Source organism: Gossypium arboreum, chromosome 13 (assembly GCF_025698485.1).
Source record: "Gossypium arboreum isolate Shixiya-1 chromosome 13, ASM2569848v2, whole genome shotgun sequence".
Classification (NCBI taxonomy): Eukaryota; Viridiplantae; Streptophyta; class Magnoliopsida; order Malvales; family Malvaceae; genus Gossypium; species Gossypium arboreum.
The window spans coordinates 52584052-52601577 of NC_069082.1; the positions used below are offsets into that span (position 1 = coordinate 52584052).

Genomic DNA, 17526 nt, shown 5'->3' on the forward strand with positions numbered 1-17526 from the left:
TCCATCAATAAATTGTACATGCAATTTGATTATCCTAGCAGAGTAGAAACAGTCGTAAATGCAATTATTCATGTAACACCCCTCACTTGTATTCAATGATGGAATAGGGTTACGGAGCATTACCAGACTATAAAAATAATTAAAATTCATTTCATATACTTTTTCAAATATCAAGCAATCATCATTCAAATTCAATCACATTGTCCCTAATATGAGCCTACGAGGCCCAAAACATGCATTCGGGAAGGTTCGGGACTAAACCAACAACTTAGGTAATTTTTACGAAACTTAGAAAATTTTTCCATAATACAAGGGACATACGCCCGTGTGGCCCGGCCATGCGTCTCACACGACCAAAGACATGCTTGTGTCACAGGCTGTGTGGACATTCGAAATGAAATCACATGGCCATGTTCCTGCTTGTGTTCGACCCCGTGTAACTCTCTAACTTGGGTCACACGGCCAATAGGCATGCTTGTGTGGCTAGCCCTTGTACCCTAGAAATGGCCACACATGCCCGTGTGCCTGGCCGTATTCTAGGCCATGCCAAACCTGTAGGGTATACTGACTTAGGCCACACGACCAAGTCACACGCCAGTGTGATAGGCCGTGTAGAGCATACTCACTTGATTTCAATTACAACACAATGGGCACACGACTGTGCAACCTGACCGTGTGTCAGACACGGCTGAGACACACGCCCGTGTCTCTGCCCGTGTGGACAAAAATAGGCTATTTACCAAGCCATTTTTCCACCCAATCATGCTTGCACCTAAATCATCCAATTTGTATCATATTAAACAATATAACAAAGATCATAATTATAACTAAACGAAAAACCATATATTTGACTAAGCATTTAAGTATACATTTTTCTAAGATTTGTATCATATCGAATTTATTACAACATATGTTATTATAAATATAAGCCAAATCATGTTAAATGCATATACTATACTTTTACCACAATACAACTCAAAGCTAACTTGCTATTCATTGACTCGAAAATAAATAAACCATTCATAGAAACAACTCATACCGTATAACATATAATATACTTTTACCGAAGATTAATTTTTTTTATTATTAATATAGAGTCATAGCATGTTTATGTTAGTGCATGAAAAATTTGGTGAGCTAATTTTAACATTTGTGAGCCCAATTGCGAAAAAGGACTAAATCGCATAAAGTGCAAAAGTCCTAATTTGATAGCTAAAGGTGTTATTTATTATAGAATCAAAATTGGGGGATTTTAAAGGGCAATTAGACCCTTTTAAAGGAGTAAAGCCGGCCATAGAGTCATAGAGGAGACAATTTTAAAATTTGGTGGGTTAGGTGGCTTATTTTGACCAAAAATAGAAATAGATAAAAGAAAGATGATATCATCCCTTTTCATCTAGTTCCTCCACCAAAATTTTCAGCAAAGAATGGGGTTTTAAGAGCTTGAAATTTCAGCAACTTTAAGCCTTCACAAGTAAGTGATCCTAATGGCTTTTCTTAAATATTTTTGTACTTTTGAGGCCCTTGAAGCATGAGCTTTCAAATGAGGGTACTATTTTGCAAAATGATTAAGAGTCTAGGGTTTTGCCATGAAATAATTTGTGATTTTTTCTGAGTTTTTATGGAAGAAAATGAGTCTTGGGTGTCCTATAAACAACTTTTGTGAAAGGTGTTAGTATGAAAACACCTAAAAGGACTAATATGCATAAGTTGTAAAATAGATAATAAATGTGTGAAATAGTGGGAATTTGGAGTAGCTATAAGAGTCAAAGAGGTTTGGTTAGTCTTGAGAAATAAATAAATTCGATAAAAATCGATTTTCGAGCCTAAGGGTAAAATGGTCATTTTCTCAGGGTCTGCAAAATGGTCATTTTACCAAAGAAGTGAATTTTTGATTGCCTAATTTTATTTAGTGATTAAATAAGTGTATTTTGCTATTATAGATCAAGAAATACCGAATTCGAACCTAGATCGAGGGAAAGCCAAGCAAATCAACTAAATCGACTAGTCGCCACATTTTGTAATCTGAGGTAAGTTGTATATAAATAATACAACTACATTGTTAATTATATGTGTTTGAATTATTACAGCATAAATTGCTTGATTGCGAAATTGAGAATGTAAAATGATAAATGAGATAATAGAATTTCCATTGGAACCTTAGGAAGTAAATCGGATATTCATGCCATGACATTTAGGGTCATTCGTGTGTGAGCTAGTGTAAAACATGTCTAGGACATGCATCAGCCACATTATGAGAGCCAGTGTAAGACCATGTTTGGGACATGGCATCGGCATTAAGACGAGAGCTAGTGTAAGACATGTTTGGGACATGATCGGCCTCGAGACGTAAGCCAGTGTAAGACATGTCTGGGACATGCATTGGTTACGAGATGATAATCAGTGTAAAACCATGTCTGGGACATGGCATCAACTTGAGATATGAGCCATTGTAAGACCGTGTCTAGGACATGGAATTGGCATCTTACCCTATGCTTGAGGCTTATGTAATATCCGGTAGTATTCCAAATGGTTCAACGGTGAAAGTTACATTCTTAAGCTAATGAGGAAAGTATAACCGTGTTGTGATTGGTACAGGTACTTAATTGGTACGTATGAGATATGAGCTAAATATATAATATGTGACTTGTATGGATGATAATGAGTAAGTTATGCTTATGCCTACCTTGGTGTTATGAGCATGTTGATTATTGATAAATGGTTGTTGTATACTTACTTATATGCAACTTACTAAGCTATTATGCTTACTCCCTTCCTTTTTCATTTCCTTACAGTGCCGCCTAACTAGCTCAAGGATCACCGAAAGTTAGAGATATTGATCACACTATCAACTGAAGCATTCGCTATAGTTGGATTTATATTTTGAATATGGAATGTATAGGACTTAGACTTTATTATTTTGTGTCACTGAGGTTTGGCCATATGTATTGGCTTGGGTTGGAAACCCTTCAATTTGTATTAAGCCTTGAATAATGGCTAACATTTATTTTGAATTTATAAAAGATGCATTATCATGGTTGAATGAATGTGTATTGTGGCTGATTTGGTTATAGGAATTATGCTTGTTTTGGTATTGGTTGGTATTTGTATAGAACTACATATGTAAGGGTGGCAATGGGGCTTGGTAAATAGCCTTATATTGTCCACACAGGTAGGCACACGGGCGTATGTCTAGGCTATGTGTGACACACGGTCTACCCTATGGGCGTGTGGTTTGGCCGTGTGTCCCCTGCATGTAAAATTTCTAGTCAGTATGCATGATAGTAAAACACGGGTAGAGACATGGCCGTGTGTCTCAGCCGTGTGAAGGGCATGGTCTACACACGGGTGTGTGCCTTGGCCATGTGACCCTTATAAAATGCTGACGTCAGAAACAGAATGTCCAGGTTTTTACACACGGGCTAGGACACGGGCATGTCATGGTCGTGTGAAGGACACGGACCAGGGACACGGGCGTGTGACAGGCTGTGTGAAAACCCCTGTAGGTGTGCATTTAGAATTAATTCCACACGGGTGGAGAACATAGGCTTGTCCCTATCTTGCTTAGGCCGTGTGAGACACACGGGCCATTAGCACAGCCATGTTGGAATGCTTACACGGGCATGTTGCCCCCCCCCACACGGGCATGTGCCCCTATGTCAAGTGACATTTTCCTATAGTTGTCAAAAGGACTCGGATTGGTCCCGAATGATTTCCGATGTGTGTTTTGGGCCTCGTAATCCCATATTAAGAATATATTGATAAGTTTAAGAAAGTTTTAAATTTTCCAAGTCATGAAGACTCGGAATTGGTTGTAAGTATGAGTTCAAGTTAGGTAACGCCTCGTATTTCGCCTCGGCGTAGGATACGGGTATGGGGTGTTACGACTGACTTATGCCACATGGCCAAGTCAAATGCCCGTGCATTGGGCCGTGTGGAGCTACTGACTTGATTACTAAATAAGTACTAGGGGAAACACGACCGTGTCATCCAATCGTGTGTCACACACAGCTGAGACACACGCCCGTGTCAATGCCCATATGGACAAAAATAGGCTATTTTCCAAGCCATATTTCTCACCCAAAGAGGTTCCAACCTGCACACTTCAATATGCATATAATCATGGCATAAATAGGCCCTCAAAACCAACCAATATCAAGATTATATCATGTACTAATCACACATACAACATGATAACCACAAGCACATTCATTTGACCACTTTTAAACATACTAAAAATGCTTCCAAAGTATACCTAAATGGTCAATTACCTATTTTAGAATTTGTGCCTAACTTAGCATACATGCTCATCTCAATTCTAACCATTTACTTCACAAAATACCAATCCATAATAAGACATTCACAAAGAAATTATACACAACATATCAAAAGGCCATTTATACATATTTCCATAACCAAATATACCAAAACAAGCCAAATCACATGGCTATACACATAACCAAAACATATATCATTTACAAGCCAGTTTAATTGGCTATATTATCCACAACACCTATACATGCCATATAACCAAGTACACAAGTTCAAAAGTACCAAAAAGAAAGCTAGATAGTGTGATGAGATCTCCGACAACTCCCAAATCCAAGCAAGCTTTGAAATCACTATAAAACACGGAAAAGTAAACAGAGTAAGCTATAAAAAGCTTAGTAAGCTCGTACTGCTAATAAATATAACTTACCATCATTCACAAATTAAGTAATCTAAACATAATATACTACAACTCAACTTGATTACAAGGCTAACATATATTCATCCACATAATAAATCACGAAACTCAAAAATTTCAAAGATTTAATGTGTATATGGTTTACGTACATACCTGTACTGATACGTATTAATCTCTTACCCTTTCATGTCATCAATATACCCGTTGAACCATTTCGAACAATATCAGATACTCGGGAATCTCACACCCTAAGTGCTAATACATGGTCCAAACCATCTCAATCTCATATCTCATATGTAAATGCTCATCTTGAGCTATCACCGGGTCTGCTCACACAAGCTGACGATCAAGACGTAGCTACAAGATGCTGCTCACACAAGCTGACAAGAATCCACAACACATGCTAGAAAACTCAGCGGTAGAACGTATAGACCAACACCCAAAACATTATAACCCCTAATGACATGTCATTTGTATCCTATCAATTCCTAAGGTTCAAACGAGCTTTCACACATCATCAAATCTTCGTCGAGCATTTCCATAAAATTGTATTCACAAATAATGCAATTATAGGGCATTTAAAACACATATAAATAATGCTTACTAACATACGAACTAACCTCATATTTATACGGAGAGAATCGAGCTATCAATCAACTATTTTATTTTCCCCCCGATCTAATTTCAAACTTCTCTTTTCTTGATCTATATATAGTCAAATTTAACTTATTCAAAATACATTCTATTCAATTCAATCCAAAAATTTATATTATGCCAATTTTACACTTTTACCCTTATATTTTATCATCTTTACAATTTAGTCCCTGGCTCATAAAAATGCAAATTCATGCAATTGAGTCCACACCCATGCTAGCCAAATTTCACCTATACCCATAGCAGCCCATACTTTTAATTATTTCACACATTTACCACATAATTTTCACATTTCTCAATTTAATCCCTAATTAACAATTTCAACCAAAATCACTTAACAAATGTTGTTTATCTAATAACAACCATTCATTTTCTATCATAAAAAATCAAAATACACAATTATTCATCAATGGTAAAACCCTAGACTTTTAACAATTTTAGTCCCTGGGCTAGCTAGATTAAGTTACAACGACTCCAAAAACATAGAAATCATAAAAAACGAGACAAAAACCATACCTAAATGGACAATGGAAGCTTGGCCGAATGTTAAAGACAACAATGGCTTTCTTCTTCTTCACAATCGGTTGAGAAGCAAAATTAAAGATGACAACTTTAATTGTTCTATTTATTTTATCTTTATTTACTAATTTACTAAATTAACCTTTAAAAACATTAATAATTACACAAAATACCAAGCCATTATCATCCACTAACTCATTAATGGGCTAATTACCATAAAAGGACCTCTATTTTAAATTTCCATAGCTATTAGACCACTTTAGCTATTAGAACTCAACTTTTACACTTTACGCGATTTAGTCCTTTTTATCAAATTAAACATTCAAACGATAAAATTTCTTAACGAAATTTTCATACAATCATACTATCATGCTGTAGACCTCAAAATAATAATAAAATAAATATTTTTACCTCATATTTTTGGTCCCGAAACCACTATTCTGATTTGACTAAAAACGAGCTGTTACACCGTATATATGTTGTCAGTTCACTACACCGGGAGTAATGAGGAGAATGACGATAATATCGCATTTTATGTTAAAAGATAGTATGACTACATTATGTATTATGGTGGTTTAACCACAACGAGCTTTGCTCGCAATGATTGGAGTTTGGCAGATGAGTTCTAATGAACTCGTGATGTGTAGCGGATGGTATGGGTAGGATTTCATTATGCATTATGATATGTCATGACATTTATAAATGATTATACTTATGATATGTTTGTGTTGCAAATGTAATAGTGGTGAATGATGTTAGCATGTATGATTGTATGTTCTCTTGATTTGACTCACACTGAGCTAGTTAGCTCACCCCATAGTTTCATCCTTCTCAAGTAACGAACGTGACTAGGATCAGACATTGCATGTGGACATTCAATGGACTTTAGACATTCTTATTATTTTGTTTGGGTTTTAATTAAATTTATTCAGTTTTTTTTGGACTGTAAAGCTATTTGAACTGTGGTTAGGGTTTTCTTACTACTTTGGGATTTTTATGCATGCATACTTGAGATATAGATTTGGTTATTATAGGATTATTTGGAAATGGACAAAGCATGATATCTGGCTTAAACAATTAATCTGTTAATATCGAATTTTTTTATTGCGATAAAAGATAACAAAATTCTTGATAAATAACATTAAGTTAACTATTTTCCAAACATAATTAGTGTTAATAACATTACCTAAGAATGATGAATTTAATTAATGAATGTTTTTCAAAAATAACAGAGATAAACCATGATTTTTCCTAACCATGATTTTTCCTAAAAGAGATGGTACTTAAGGTTTTCAACAAACGATACAGTAGCAGTGTTGTATAGGTGACCAATGTGATCTCCACAATTTGACCATAACATCTAGGCTGGGTTTGAGAGGTTACAAAGTGGTTTGTGTTGTTGCAGGATGAGAACCAGTGGTCGAACATTATGGATGGCCTGCATGCTAATAGTTACAGGTTTAACATTTGTTATGTATACATTAACTTTCAGTGGTACGCTCTATGTTTCAACTGTTTTGCTTGGTGGATTTCAATGTAATCTCATGGGAACTTTTCGGCTTGAAATGTTTTGGCATCATTTATAGCTTTATGCTGCCTGGAAATCTTATAGGTACAGTTTCTCAGGTCTGCTTTCTAGTTATGATGTTGATTCTGAAACTGCTAAGCAAATGCTTTAGACTCACTTTCTTTCTTTTAGCCGGCATCTGAGGTCTAGGGAACATCTTAGGCTTGTTTTTAACAATGAGAATCCAAGTGGTTGATCATATGCTATATTCTTTTGCGTTTTGTAATTTTTATTTCTCACTCCCTTATAAATACAAATTCTTACAACTTATTTGGGGACTTTTGACATTTTGGACTCCCAATATTCTCTAGAATCCTCTCCAACATGTTATTTTTTGTAGCTTGATTATCAACCACATTTCTTTCTCTACATCTTACCTACTATCACTTGTTTTTGTACTCGGTGTTATCATATTTACTCCATCCTTCCTCTATATCTTCTAGTACATTTCCTTTTTTCCATCTTACCAATCATCACCAGTCATTGTACCTAGTGTTACCGACTCTACTCTTTACACTTTCTTTCGGTACATTTCATTTATTTGTTGGTAAAACTTCCTTTCTCAACCAAACAATCCTTTATAATCTTCTAGTTCATTTCATCTTCCTTAACCTTCAAACCACTAAAATTATGAAGTTATCATTTGTCACAATAAAAGTGATGACATGCTTATTTTATATTGGTTTGCTCTACGTATTTTGGCCTCTAAGTAGTCTTTCACATTAGCCATAATCATCATACTTTTTTTCTCTCCTCGTCCCCGCCATCCAATCATTCTTCAAAGAGCCTCAAAATTGTCAAAAGTTTTAAAATTGAACCAATTTGATAACAATTTAAAAACATCAGAAAGCCAATTTTGTTATTATGTCAATAAAAGAAACATGTTAACATTCCATTAATAATTCAATAAGAAAATAACCAAAATATCATATGATAACATTAATTAGTAAAATATAATTTTTGAACTTGAGTGATTAAAACAAAAACTCATTAATAACTCGATAACTATTAGTATAATTTACCCAATTTGTTAAGATTTGGACCACAGCATAACATTAATAATAGTAAAAAAAATTAAAACTTTGAAGTATAAAAAACTAAATATCCCAAATCGAATATAGTACAAAGATGTCAATTGACAAAGAAAAAATAAGAAACAAAAAAATGGGTAATGTAACACCCCTTACCCGAGTTTGACACCAGAACAGGATGCAAGGTGTTACTGGACTTAAACATACGCAAACATACATTTCCTGGTTATGAAATTTTGTTCCAATTTAAAACTTCTAATAATACCTTAATGCCTCTACTATGGGCCTACGAGGCCCTGAACACACTTTGGATTTGATTCGAGACAAATCTGTGCACTCTGGAAAACTTTGTAAAAATTCAAGCTAATAGGGGCACACGCCCGTGTGGATGGGCAACACACCCGTGTGACTCCTTAACATGGCCATGTTGAAGGCCTGAGTGGCTCACACGGCCTGAACATATCTGGACACGCCTGTGTCTCTAGCCCGTGCGAATTTATTTCCTAGTTCGAACTTACAAGGGTTTTCACACGGCCTGGCACATGCTCGTGTCCATGGCCCGTGTCCCTCACATGGCCAATACACGCTCATGTCTTAACCCGTGTCTAAAAACCTTGACATTCTATTTCTGACGTTAGCAACCATTTAAGGGCACGCGGCCAAGGCACACGCCCGTGCCTAGAGGTTGTGTCCTCCACACAGCTGAGACACACGGCTGTGTCTCTACCTGTGTGTTTACTACCATCATACTGACTTGAAATTTTAAGGTGTAGGGGACACACGGTCGAGCCACACACCCATGGGGCAGACCGTGTGTCACAAACGGCCTAGACACACGCTTGTGTGTCTACTCGTGTGGACAATATAAGGCTATCTACCAAGCCTTTTTGCCACCCTGAAACATAATCTAACACTATCCATCATACCAAAGTCCAACACAACATGATTTCTCAACCAAACAACCACAACAAAAGCCTATACACATTTCACATAAGCTTAAGCAACCAATTTATGCACTTTGCTATCCATGCACTGAAATTCATATGTTCAACCATACTAGCAATTTCACATCCATGAAAGACCTTTTCATATTCATATATCAAATTTCAATATTGGCCATCATTCGTGGCCTTATACAAAATGAGTCAAATTCTGAGGCAAGCCAACACATTTGGCTCCAAAACAATATGTCACTTAATCAAAATAATAAGGTCCTATACATGCCATATTCAAAATGTTAAAATTAACTATACTAAGTGCTTCAATGGATAGTGTAACCGATGTCTCCGACGTTCTTTGATCCACGAGCTATTTAGGTGGTACAATAAGAAAATGGAAAGGAAATAAAGTAAGCACAAAACTTAGTAAGTTGCATATAAATAATTTACTACTAATTACCATGCGATAATTTACTCACAACATATCATCATTTGCACATATTCAAAAACATGCATAGGCATAACTTACTCATTTTCACCCATGCAAATTTACACAATACAATTTGGCTCAATCCTCATAAATATCGTTTAGGTACCTGTGCACTCACAACATGGTCATAGCATTTCTCATTCTTAACCTAACTTTCGATTTTCCGTTGAACCATTAGAATATTAAAAGATATCCGATAAGCCTCATATGTAGGGTAGGAAGCCGATGCCATGTCCCAAACATGGTCTTACACTAGCTCACGTATCAAAGACGATGCTATGTCTCAAACATGGTCTTACACTAACTATCATGTATCGAGGCCGACACCATATCCTAGACATGGTCTTACACTAGCTCTCGTATGTCGAGGCCGATGCCATGTCCCAGACATGGTCTTACACTGACTCTCGTCCATCTGTGCCAATGCCATGTCCCAGACATGGTCTTACACTGGCTCTCATCTATCGGTGCCGATGCCATGTCCCAGACATGGTCTTACATTGACTATCATGTATCGAGGCCGACGCCATGTCCTAGACATGGTCTTGCACTAGCTCTCGTATGTCGAGGCTGATGCCATGTCCCAGACATGGTCTTACACTAGCTCTCGAATAACCCTAGTATTATGGCAAGGAATATCCAATCTATTCCTACGGTTCAACCGGGATTTTACTATATCATTCTCGTCATGCAATTCCACAATCACAATTGAACATTTCATGTTATATAAATTTATTAGTGCATAAACACAATATAGTTGAAATATTTACACGCAACTTACCTCGGATTACAAAATGTAAGCGACTAGTCAATTTAATCTACTTGCTTGGCCTTTCCCCGGTCTAGGTTCGGATTTTGTATTTCTTGATCTAAAATAGTAAAAATTCACTCATTTAATCACTAAATAAATTTAGACAATCAAAAATTCATATTTTTGGCAAAATGACCATTTTGCCCCTAGACTTTCACAAAATGACCATTTTACTCCTAGGCTCGAAAATCAATTTTTATCGAATTTCTTCATGTATTAAGCCTAGCCGAACCCTTTTTACTCTTATAGAAACCCAAAATTTTCATTATTTCACAACATTACTATCTATTTTACAATTACTACAAACTAGTCCCTTTTAGGTGTTTTTCATGAACACCACTTCACAAAAGTTGTTTATTAAACAACTAAGATTCATTTTCTTCCATGAAATTTCAGCAAATATCATAATCTCATGGTGAATATCTAAGCTTTCAACCATTTTTCAAAATAGTCCCCTCAATAGATAGCTCATGCTACAAGGGTTCCAAAAGTACCAAAATCATAAAAAATAACCATCTAAATTACTTACTTGAGAAAGGAAAAAGTGGTTGAAAGTTTCAAGCTCCCATGGATATTTCTCGGAGGAAAAATCGGTGGAAGAAAGAGGAGTAAAAAGATGACAATATTTTTCTCTTTATTTTATTTATTTAGTCAAATACATCACTTAATGCCAACAACCCTTGATTTTTTTTTTCCTTTCTTTGTCTCAATGGCCAACTATGCCTTAAATATTGGCCTATTTTCACATTAAATACCCCTAATTTATAATCCATGGCCATCTGACACCATTTGCTAGCAAATCACAACTTTTTCCCTTTATGCGATTTAGTCCTTTTCAAAATTAAGCTTCCAATTGCTAAAATTAATTGTCCAAAATTTTCATGCACTCATATAATTATGCTATAACACATAAAATAATATTAAAAATAATTTCTTGACCTCGTATTTGTGGTTCTGATTAGGCCGAAAATCGAGCTGTTACAGGTAAACTACCAAAATAGTCACTTTTGTTTACTTCAGGTTAAATGTTAGCTAAAACTTTTTTTTATGTTTATGAAAAAAGACAAGGTAAAAGCTAAAAAAAAAAAAGAAACTTCCTTCGCATTTCTCACCCAATAATTACAAATCCTCATCGTCCATCATCACTTTAACAAACTAATTTGGATTTCTCAATGACCTAGTCCACAAGCTCGTCTCACTTGAAGACATAGCTAGTCGTGACTTATGGCAGTCCACCCTCAATAAAATTTCCCAAACTTGTTCCCTTAACCTCCTAACCAACCCCCCCGACCACCTTATCTATCTTACCTGCAAAATTTTCGCCCTTCCGAAACTATGTTGTTTCACGAATTCTTCAAACGAGTTCTACACTCTTAATGACTAAAACGACCACTATACAAAACTTACCCTCAGTTTTACCCACCAGTTTGGTTCCATGCTCCCTTTCTCTTTTCAGTTCATCCATGCTAGACTTCCAATCAAGCTTGCTTAGGAATATCCAAGAAGGTTTAAATCAATTTTATCGTTTGCTTAATTTTATTCATAAAAAAAAAATAAAGGAAAAGAAAGTAATAATCTAGATGATGCTGTAAAAGTTTGGAAATGAAATAAATTTGTATTAAATATAAAGAATTCAATTTATGTTAAAATTTGATTAAGGATATAGATTTTTATATTGATTAGTTAAATTCAATTTTAGTTTCAAAATTAATTTATATTCAAATCGAGATTTAATTAACAATGATTGATATTCGATTTTGAGTTAAATTCAATTTATAAATCATGTGAAAAAATAAAAACTTAGTTTATTTTATGGGCAAAATTATATTTCTACAGTGAGAAATATGAAGACAGAAAAATAAAAGAGAAGAAAAAAAGAAAAAAATTTATATTGTTCAAGAAAATAAAAGTATAAAAACTAATTTTAACAAATAAAAATATAAAAAAGAGAATTGAAAAATTCAAAGAACATAAAAAAACTTATTTAACGAACAAAATATAAAGACCAATTGTATATTTTAACTTAGAATTTTTGTTTAGAATGATGATTTAACATACCACATCAACTTATTGTTACATAGTTAACGGCAATTAACACTATATAAATGACTAAAATAAAACCTAAGACAAACAAAAGTTACTATTTTTATCATTGACCCAACAAAATTGATGATAAAATAAAAGGTAGAACAACAAACAGTTCGATAATTCTTGGAAACAAATGCTATCAACCTATCAGACATCCTACATGGTTAGCCTTGACAGCCCAAGTTTTGTTGACAAAGGGCAATGCCGACAAGTCCTTCGATGAACCAGTTCATGTAAATTTACATCCCACAAAAGAAGGGTAAATAAAATTACAAAAAAACATTACAACGAAATCGATCACAACCAAAGGATTGCCTGTCATAAAACCTTACTTTACTCATCGATCCCATAGTTCTCACCGAAGTATTTATCAACCAAACCATTGGCCATATTTCTCAAGTCTTCATTTTCATGAAACTGGTATCTTTCCATTGCGTCAATCCCATCCTCTTGTTCAACTAGTTTTGGGCCATCTCCATTTGGCATTCCTCTCAAAACCTATGATGCACATAGAAGAACGAGGTTTCTGTTATTCCTCGAAACACTAAGGAAAGGTTGTTGCACGTTTTATAATGGGGTCCTAAAGACATTGCAGCAAGCAAAAAATGCTGTTCATGCCCAACAAACAAGGCAAATGGGGAATTCAGATCCAAATTAGAGTTGTCAATTGGACAGGTCAAGTTGATTTTGATATAGGCCAATTCAGGTTTTAAAACTTTCAAATTATTTCGGTATTGGTTTGTTTTGAATCGCTTCAGGTTCAGGTCATTCAGGTTGGGTCATCTCAGGTTCAAATATCATTTTGGGGTTGGATTATTCCGGATTTAGGTCATTTAGGGATTGAATTATTCTGGCTTTGGGTAATTTTCAGATTTGGGTTGAATGAGTTTGGATTGTTTTTTTATGGTCAAATCAGGTTAGGCCTAATTTGGATTTTGAGTTAATGGATTGAGTTTCCATATTCAGGTTAGAGCTGACAGATTTAATCCCTATTTTTCAAGATAAGTATGGTAAAAAAACGATTTGTAAAAAACATAGATAACTTTATAGTGCACAAGGATGTGGAAATTGACAAATAATTTGCAAGATTTGCTCACCAGCTCCATGAATTGAAGTCCTACTCGGGCAGCCTCTATATCAGCAGATCTAACCAGATCAATGAAACCTGAGAGACAGCCTCTCTGAACAAGGGAAACCAGGTGCTCCTCAATCAGATTTGGCTTTCCATCACCACCAGTTGGGGTAACACATAGGTTTCCCAACACATAGGCTACTTCCTTTCGTATATCAAAGGGTGCAGTTGAAAGAAGGCGTAGTAGTAAAGGTACAGCCTCACTAGAATATATCAACCGTTTGTGTTCAATGGAACCAGCTGCTATATTAGATAGAACCCATGATGCTTCCTGCGTGAACAGTAAAGACTTTCAAGTTAGAATTAATGATGAAGGTTAATAGCAGCACCAGTTAAGCAAACTCACTCACCTTCTTCAAGACCCTGTGATCACTCTTCAGACATTTTACTAGGACTTTAATGACACCATCTGGAAAGGCAATTAAGAAAAACGATCATCAACTTTTTATATATAAAGCAATAAGGATTACAATAAATCATCTCTAGAAAACAGAGATATTAACTAACCTGTGATTTCATGCCCAGGGATCAGAACGGTAGAAGTTGTATGTGAATCACCAGCCACAAGATTGCCTAAACTTCTCAGCACCTAGATGAAACATTATTTGTTAGTTGTTATAAGAATCAGGCAGTGAGAAGGAAATGCTCTTGAAAAATCTTAAGTCCATTTGAGTACATGAACAATGCAACGGGAATGCAACAGACCAAATAAATACTATCTGAGAGAACACTATAAAAGAAGAATTGCAATATATATTTTTTTATTTTACTTTTATTTATTAGCTTTCTTTCATTCCGAACCATCAGCCATTTAGAAACAACAGCATCATGCAGGGGAGAAGCATATAAACTTGAACTTGTGACAAAGCAAAATTATAACTCATTTTGTATGTTACCGGAATGAGCAGTTGCAAACTATTTGATGTTGCCAATCTTTCAACAAGAAGTAAAATGGCATCACTCTTCACCAAAACACCAGTGGCAAAATTGGAAAGGGCTGAGAGATACACCACCACCCATGCTACTTCGGTGGCCAGCTCCTCATCCCTAGATTTGAGAAGAGCAACCTTTCAGTGCATCTACAGTAAAGTATTTCAACAGAACTAAATATTCAATTTGACATCTGCACTTACGATTTTCGTAAGTGCCGAAGAATTGCATCAAGTAGGACATCAACTTTGATGAGCTCCGTTGCAGCTTTAGGATCAGGCCCCTAAGTCCAAGCAAGAACATGTTGAAAAAGAAAGTTTAAAATGCACATATGCATAAACACGACACGCTACAATCCCTACTATGAAAGTGATTTACTAGAAAAGGTTAAAACCTTGATAAGGTTTGATAATGCCCAAGCTGCTGTTCTCACAGTTGAACCTTTGTTTGGCAACATCATTCTTGCAAGAGGCGGCAAAGCCCCTTGAGATAGCAGAACATTTCGCAACTCCTCCCCTTCACCAGCAACATTTCCCAATGCCCATGCACACTGCTCAGCAACGGGCAAGGAACTTTTTTCTACAAAATGTGGGAAAATGGGACAAACTTTCAGTGACTAACAGCATAATTTCTAGATCCAAGGCAGCCAAAAAACAGAAACGATATTTCAGGGTTCAACAGCCAGAAAAAGAAGACTACATGTCATAGAAACAAACCTCCAAGGTGAGAAATCAGCAACGGTAATGCAGGCAATAAAGCTTTCGTTTCTTCTGGTTTTCCTGCTGCAATGTTTGTAAGACACCAAGCAGCCTCAAGCAACTGTAATTTAACCAACACAACATAAAACAAATGGGAAACTCATGTGATTTACTTGCAAAGAATTATGACTCAGTTCAAGAACTGCAAACATCGGCAAACACAAATTCCTCCGACGTAGATGCAATATTACAAATTAATTACTGCAAAACCACGCATTGTACATTGTGCTAAAGTGAAAAACTTGCAAATTCTTTAAACCTGTTCATCAGGAGAACCAAACGAAAGGCATTGCACAAGCAAAGGAATTGCTCCAGCTTTAAGAGCAGCTTCAACCGGAGGGAACTCTGATTTCGACAACAATCGCCTTAGTTCACGAAGTGCATTTACCCTCTTCTGCATTGCACCTTTTCCCCTAAATAATTTTATTCATAATTTCGCAAATTACTATAACCCAGACATAGTATATAAAGATAACCTAATTCAACATTATTAAATGTAACGTTATGATCAAATCAACCAATAAACATACTGGTAAGCAATGGCAGATTTTAAGTCCTCGACGGCTGAAGAAGTTTGGGCATCTAAAAGAAACCCTTCTTCATCAGTTACCATATCATTTTCCTCGCCAGGAACATCGCCGTCGCCGCTGGGACCCACTCTACACAATCGTTTCGCTCGGACCAAGGATTCCCTCCTCTCTTTCCCCACCGTCACCGCATTCTGCCGCCGTCGTTGAGCCGCTACGTTCCCAACTGGAAAAAAGAATGCCAGATTAAAATGGGAAATATCGTGTTAGGGAAAAAGCCTAGAAAGGGAGAGAGCTGACGAACCTGAGGATTTGATGGGGTCTCTTCGATGGGAAGCGGGGGAATCATCTGCCATTTTGTTTTAGGTATGTTATCGAGGTGTGGATTTGAAAACTCTGAAAGTACAAAGGGGTATTGAGTTTTTTCTTCCCTTTTTTTGTTTTCGGCAAAGCGCGCAAATTCGCCGCCTTTGATAGATTGCTGTTTTCTGCGAATTATAATTTTAGCCCCCCCGCTTCGGCTTTTTCACAAGTTTTACTCCACTAAATTGGTGATCGAAATGTTGAAATTATTGGTTTCCATTTTGATCTATTCTATCGATTTATTCCATTAAATTATATAAATTAATTTAACTATCATTCTATCGTTTTGAGATCAAATCAATCTAATCCCTAAATCCAACCAATACGTTTGGTCATTGCAATTTTCATCCTAGTATTGTAGACAAATAAAGTAATTTTTAAATAGTTTTTTAAAGAAATTTAACTGGTAAGGTTTATGAGATTTAAATATTTCACCAATTTTATAGACATATTTGTCAGGATAAGTACATTGATAGTAAGTAGTTTTTATTTATCTTTAACCTAAATTGAATTTAGTTTTAAATCATTAAATCTTTATTAAGATTAACAAATTTATTTAATATATTGTATCTTTGAAAGAAAAGTTATTAACAAATTTTAAAATTTTTAATTAATATCACATTCAAATTACATTATAATAGATAATAAATTTTAACAGTTCATTGAAAATAGTATGATTTACATAACATTACATTTTAAAAGAAATTAATTTAACAATTTTCCTAATCCTTAAGTTGCACAATTTTTCGGAGGAGTATATTGCAAAACTTCTACTTCCATTTTCTTCATCCTTTGTATATTCTTTCGCCGGGTGATTTTTGTTGGTTTTTGCATAAACATAAAAGGACTAAAATCATTTTCCTACCCAAAGACCATCCATGTCATTGATGTACAAGCTTACTTCAAACCGGACAACTATCCTTGAATCCTGCAGCAAACATAAACAAGAAATCATACTCATGTCATGAACAAACCCTAGCCATTTCGTTGAATCCCAACTTTAGATAATTTGGTATATTTGTTGGTTATCT

The 17526-nt window shown here is 35.5% G+C and overlaps 1 protein-coding gene across 1 annotated transcript; it reads right to left on the minus strand.

Annotated features, from left to right (window-relative positions):
* Window positions 1-12840: 12840 nt before the first annotated feature.
* Window positions 12841-16861, minus strand: LOC108461322 (importin subunit alpha-9). Its single transcript, XM_017761132.2, has 11 exons — window positions 16437-16861; window positions 16136-16358; window positions 15865-16018; window positions 15564-15666; window positions 15242-15426; window positions 15051-15130; window positions 14814-14964; window positions 14425-14506; window positions 14268-14326; window positions 13883-14188; window positions 12841-13283 (listed from the first exon to the last, which is right to left on the minus strand). Exons 1-11 carry the CDS (start codon window positions 16486-16488, stop codon window positions 13119-13121), a joined length of 1560 nt encoding a protein of 519 aa, XP_017616621.1. The 5' UTR covers window positions 16489-16861; the 3' UTR covers window positions 12841-13118.
* Window positions 16862-17526: the final 665 nt, after the last annotated feature.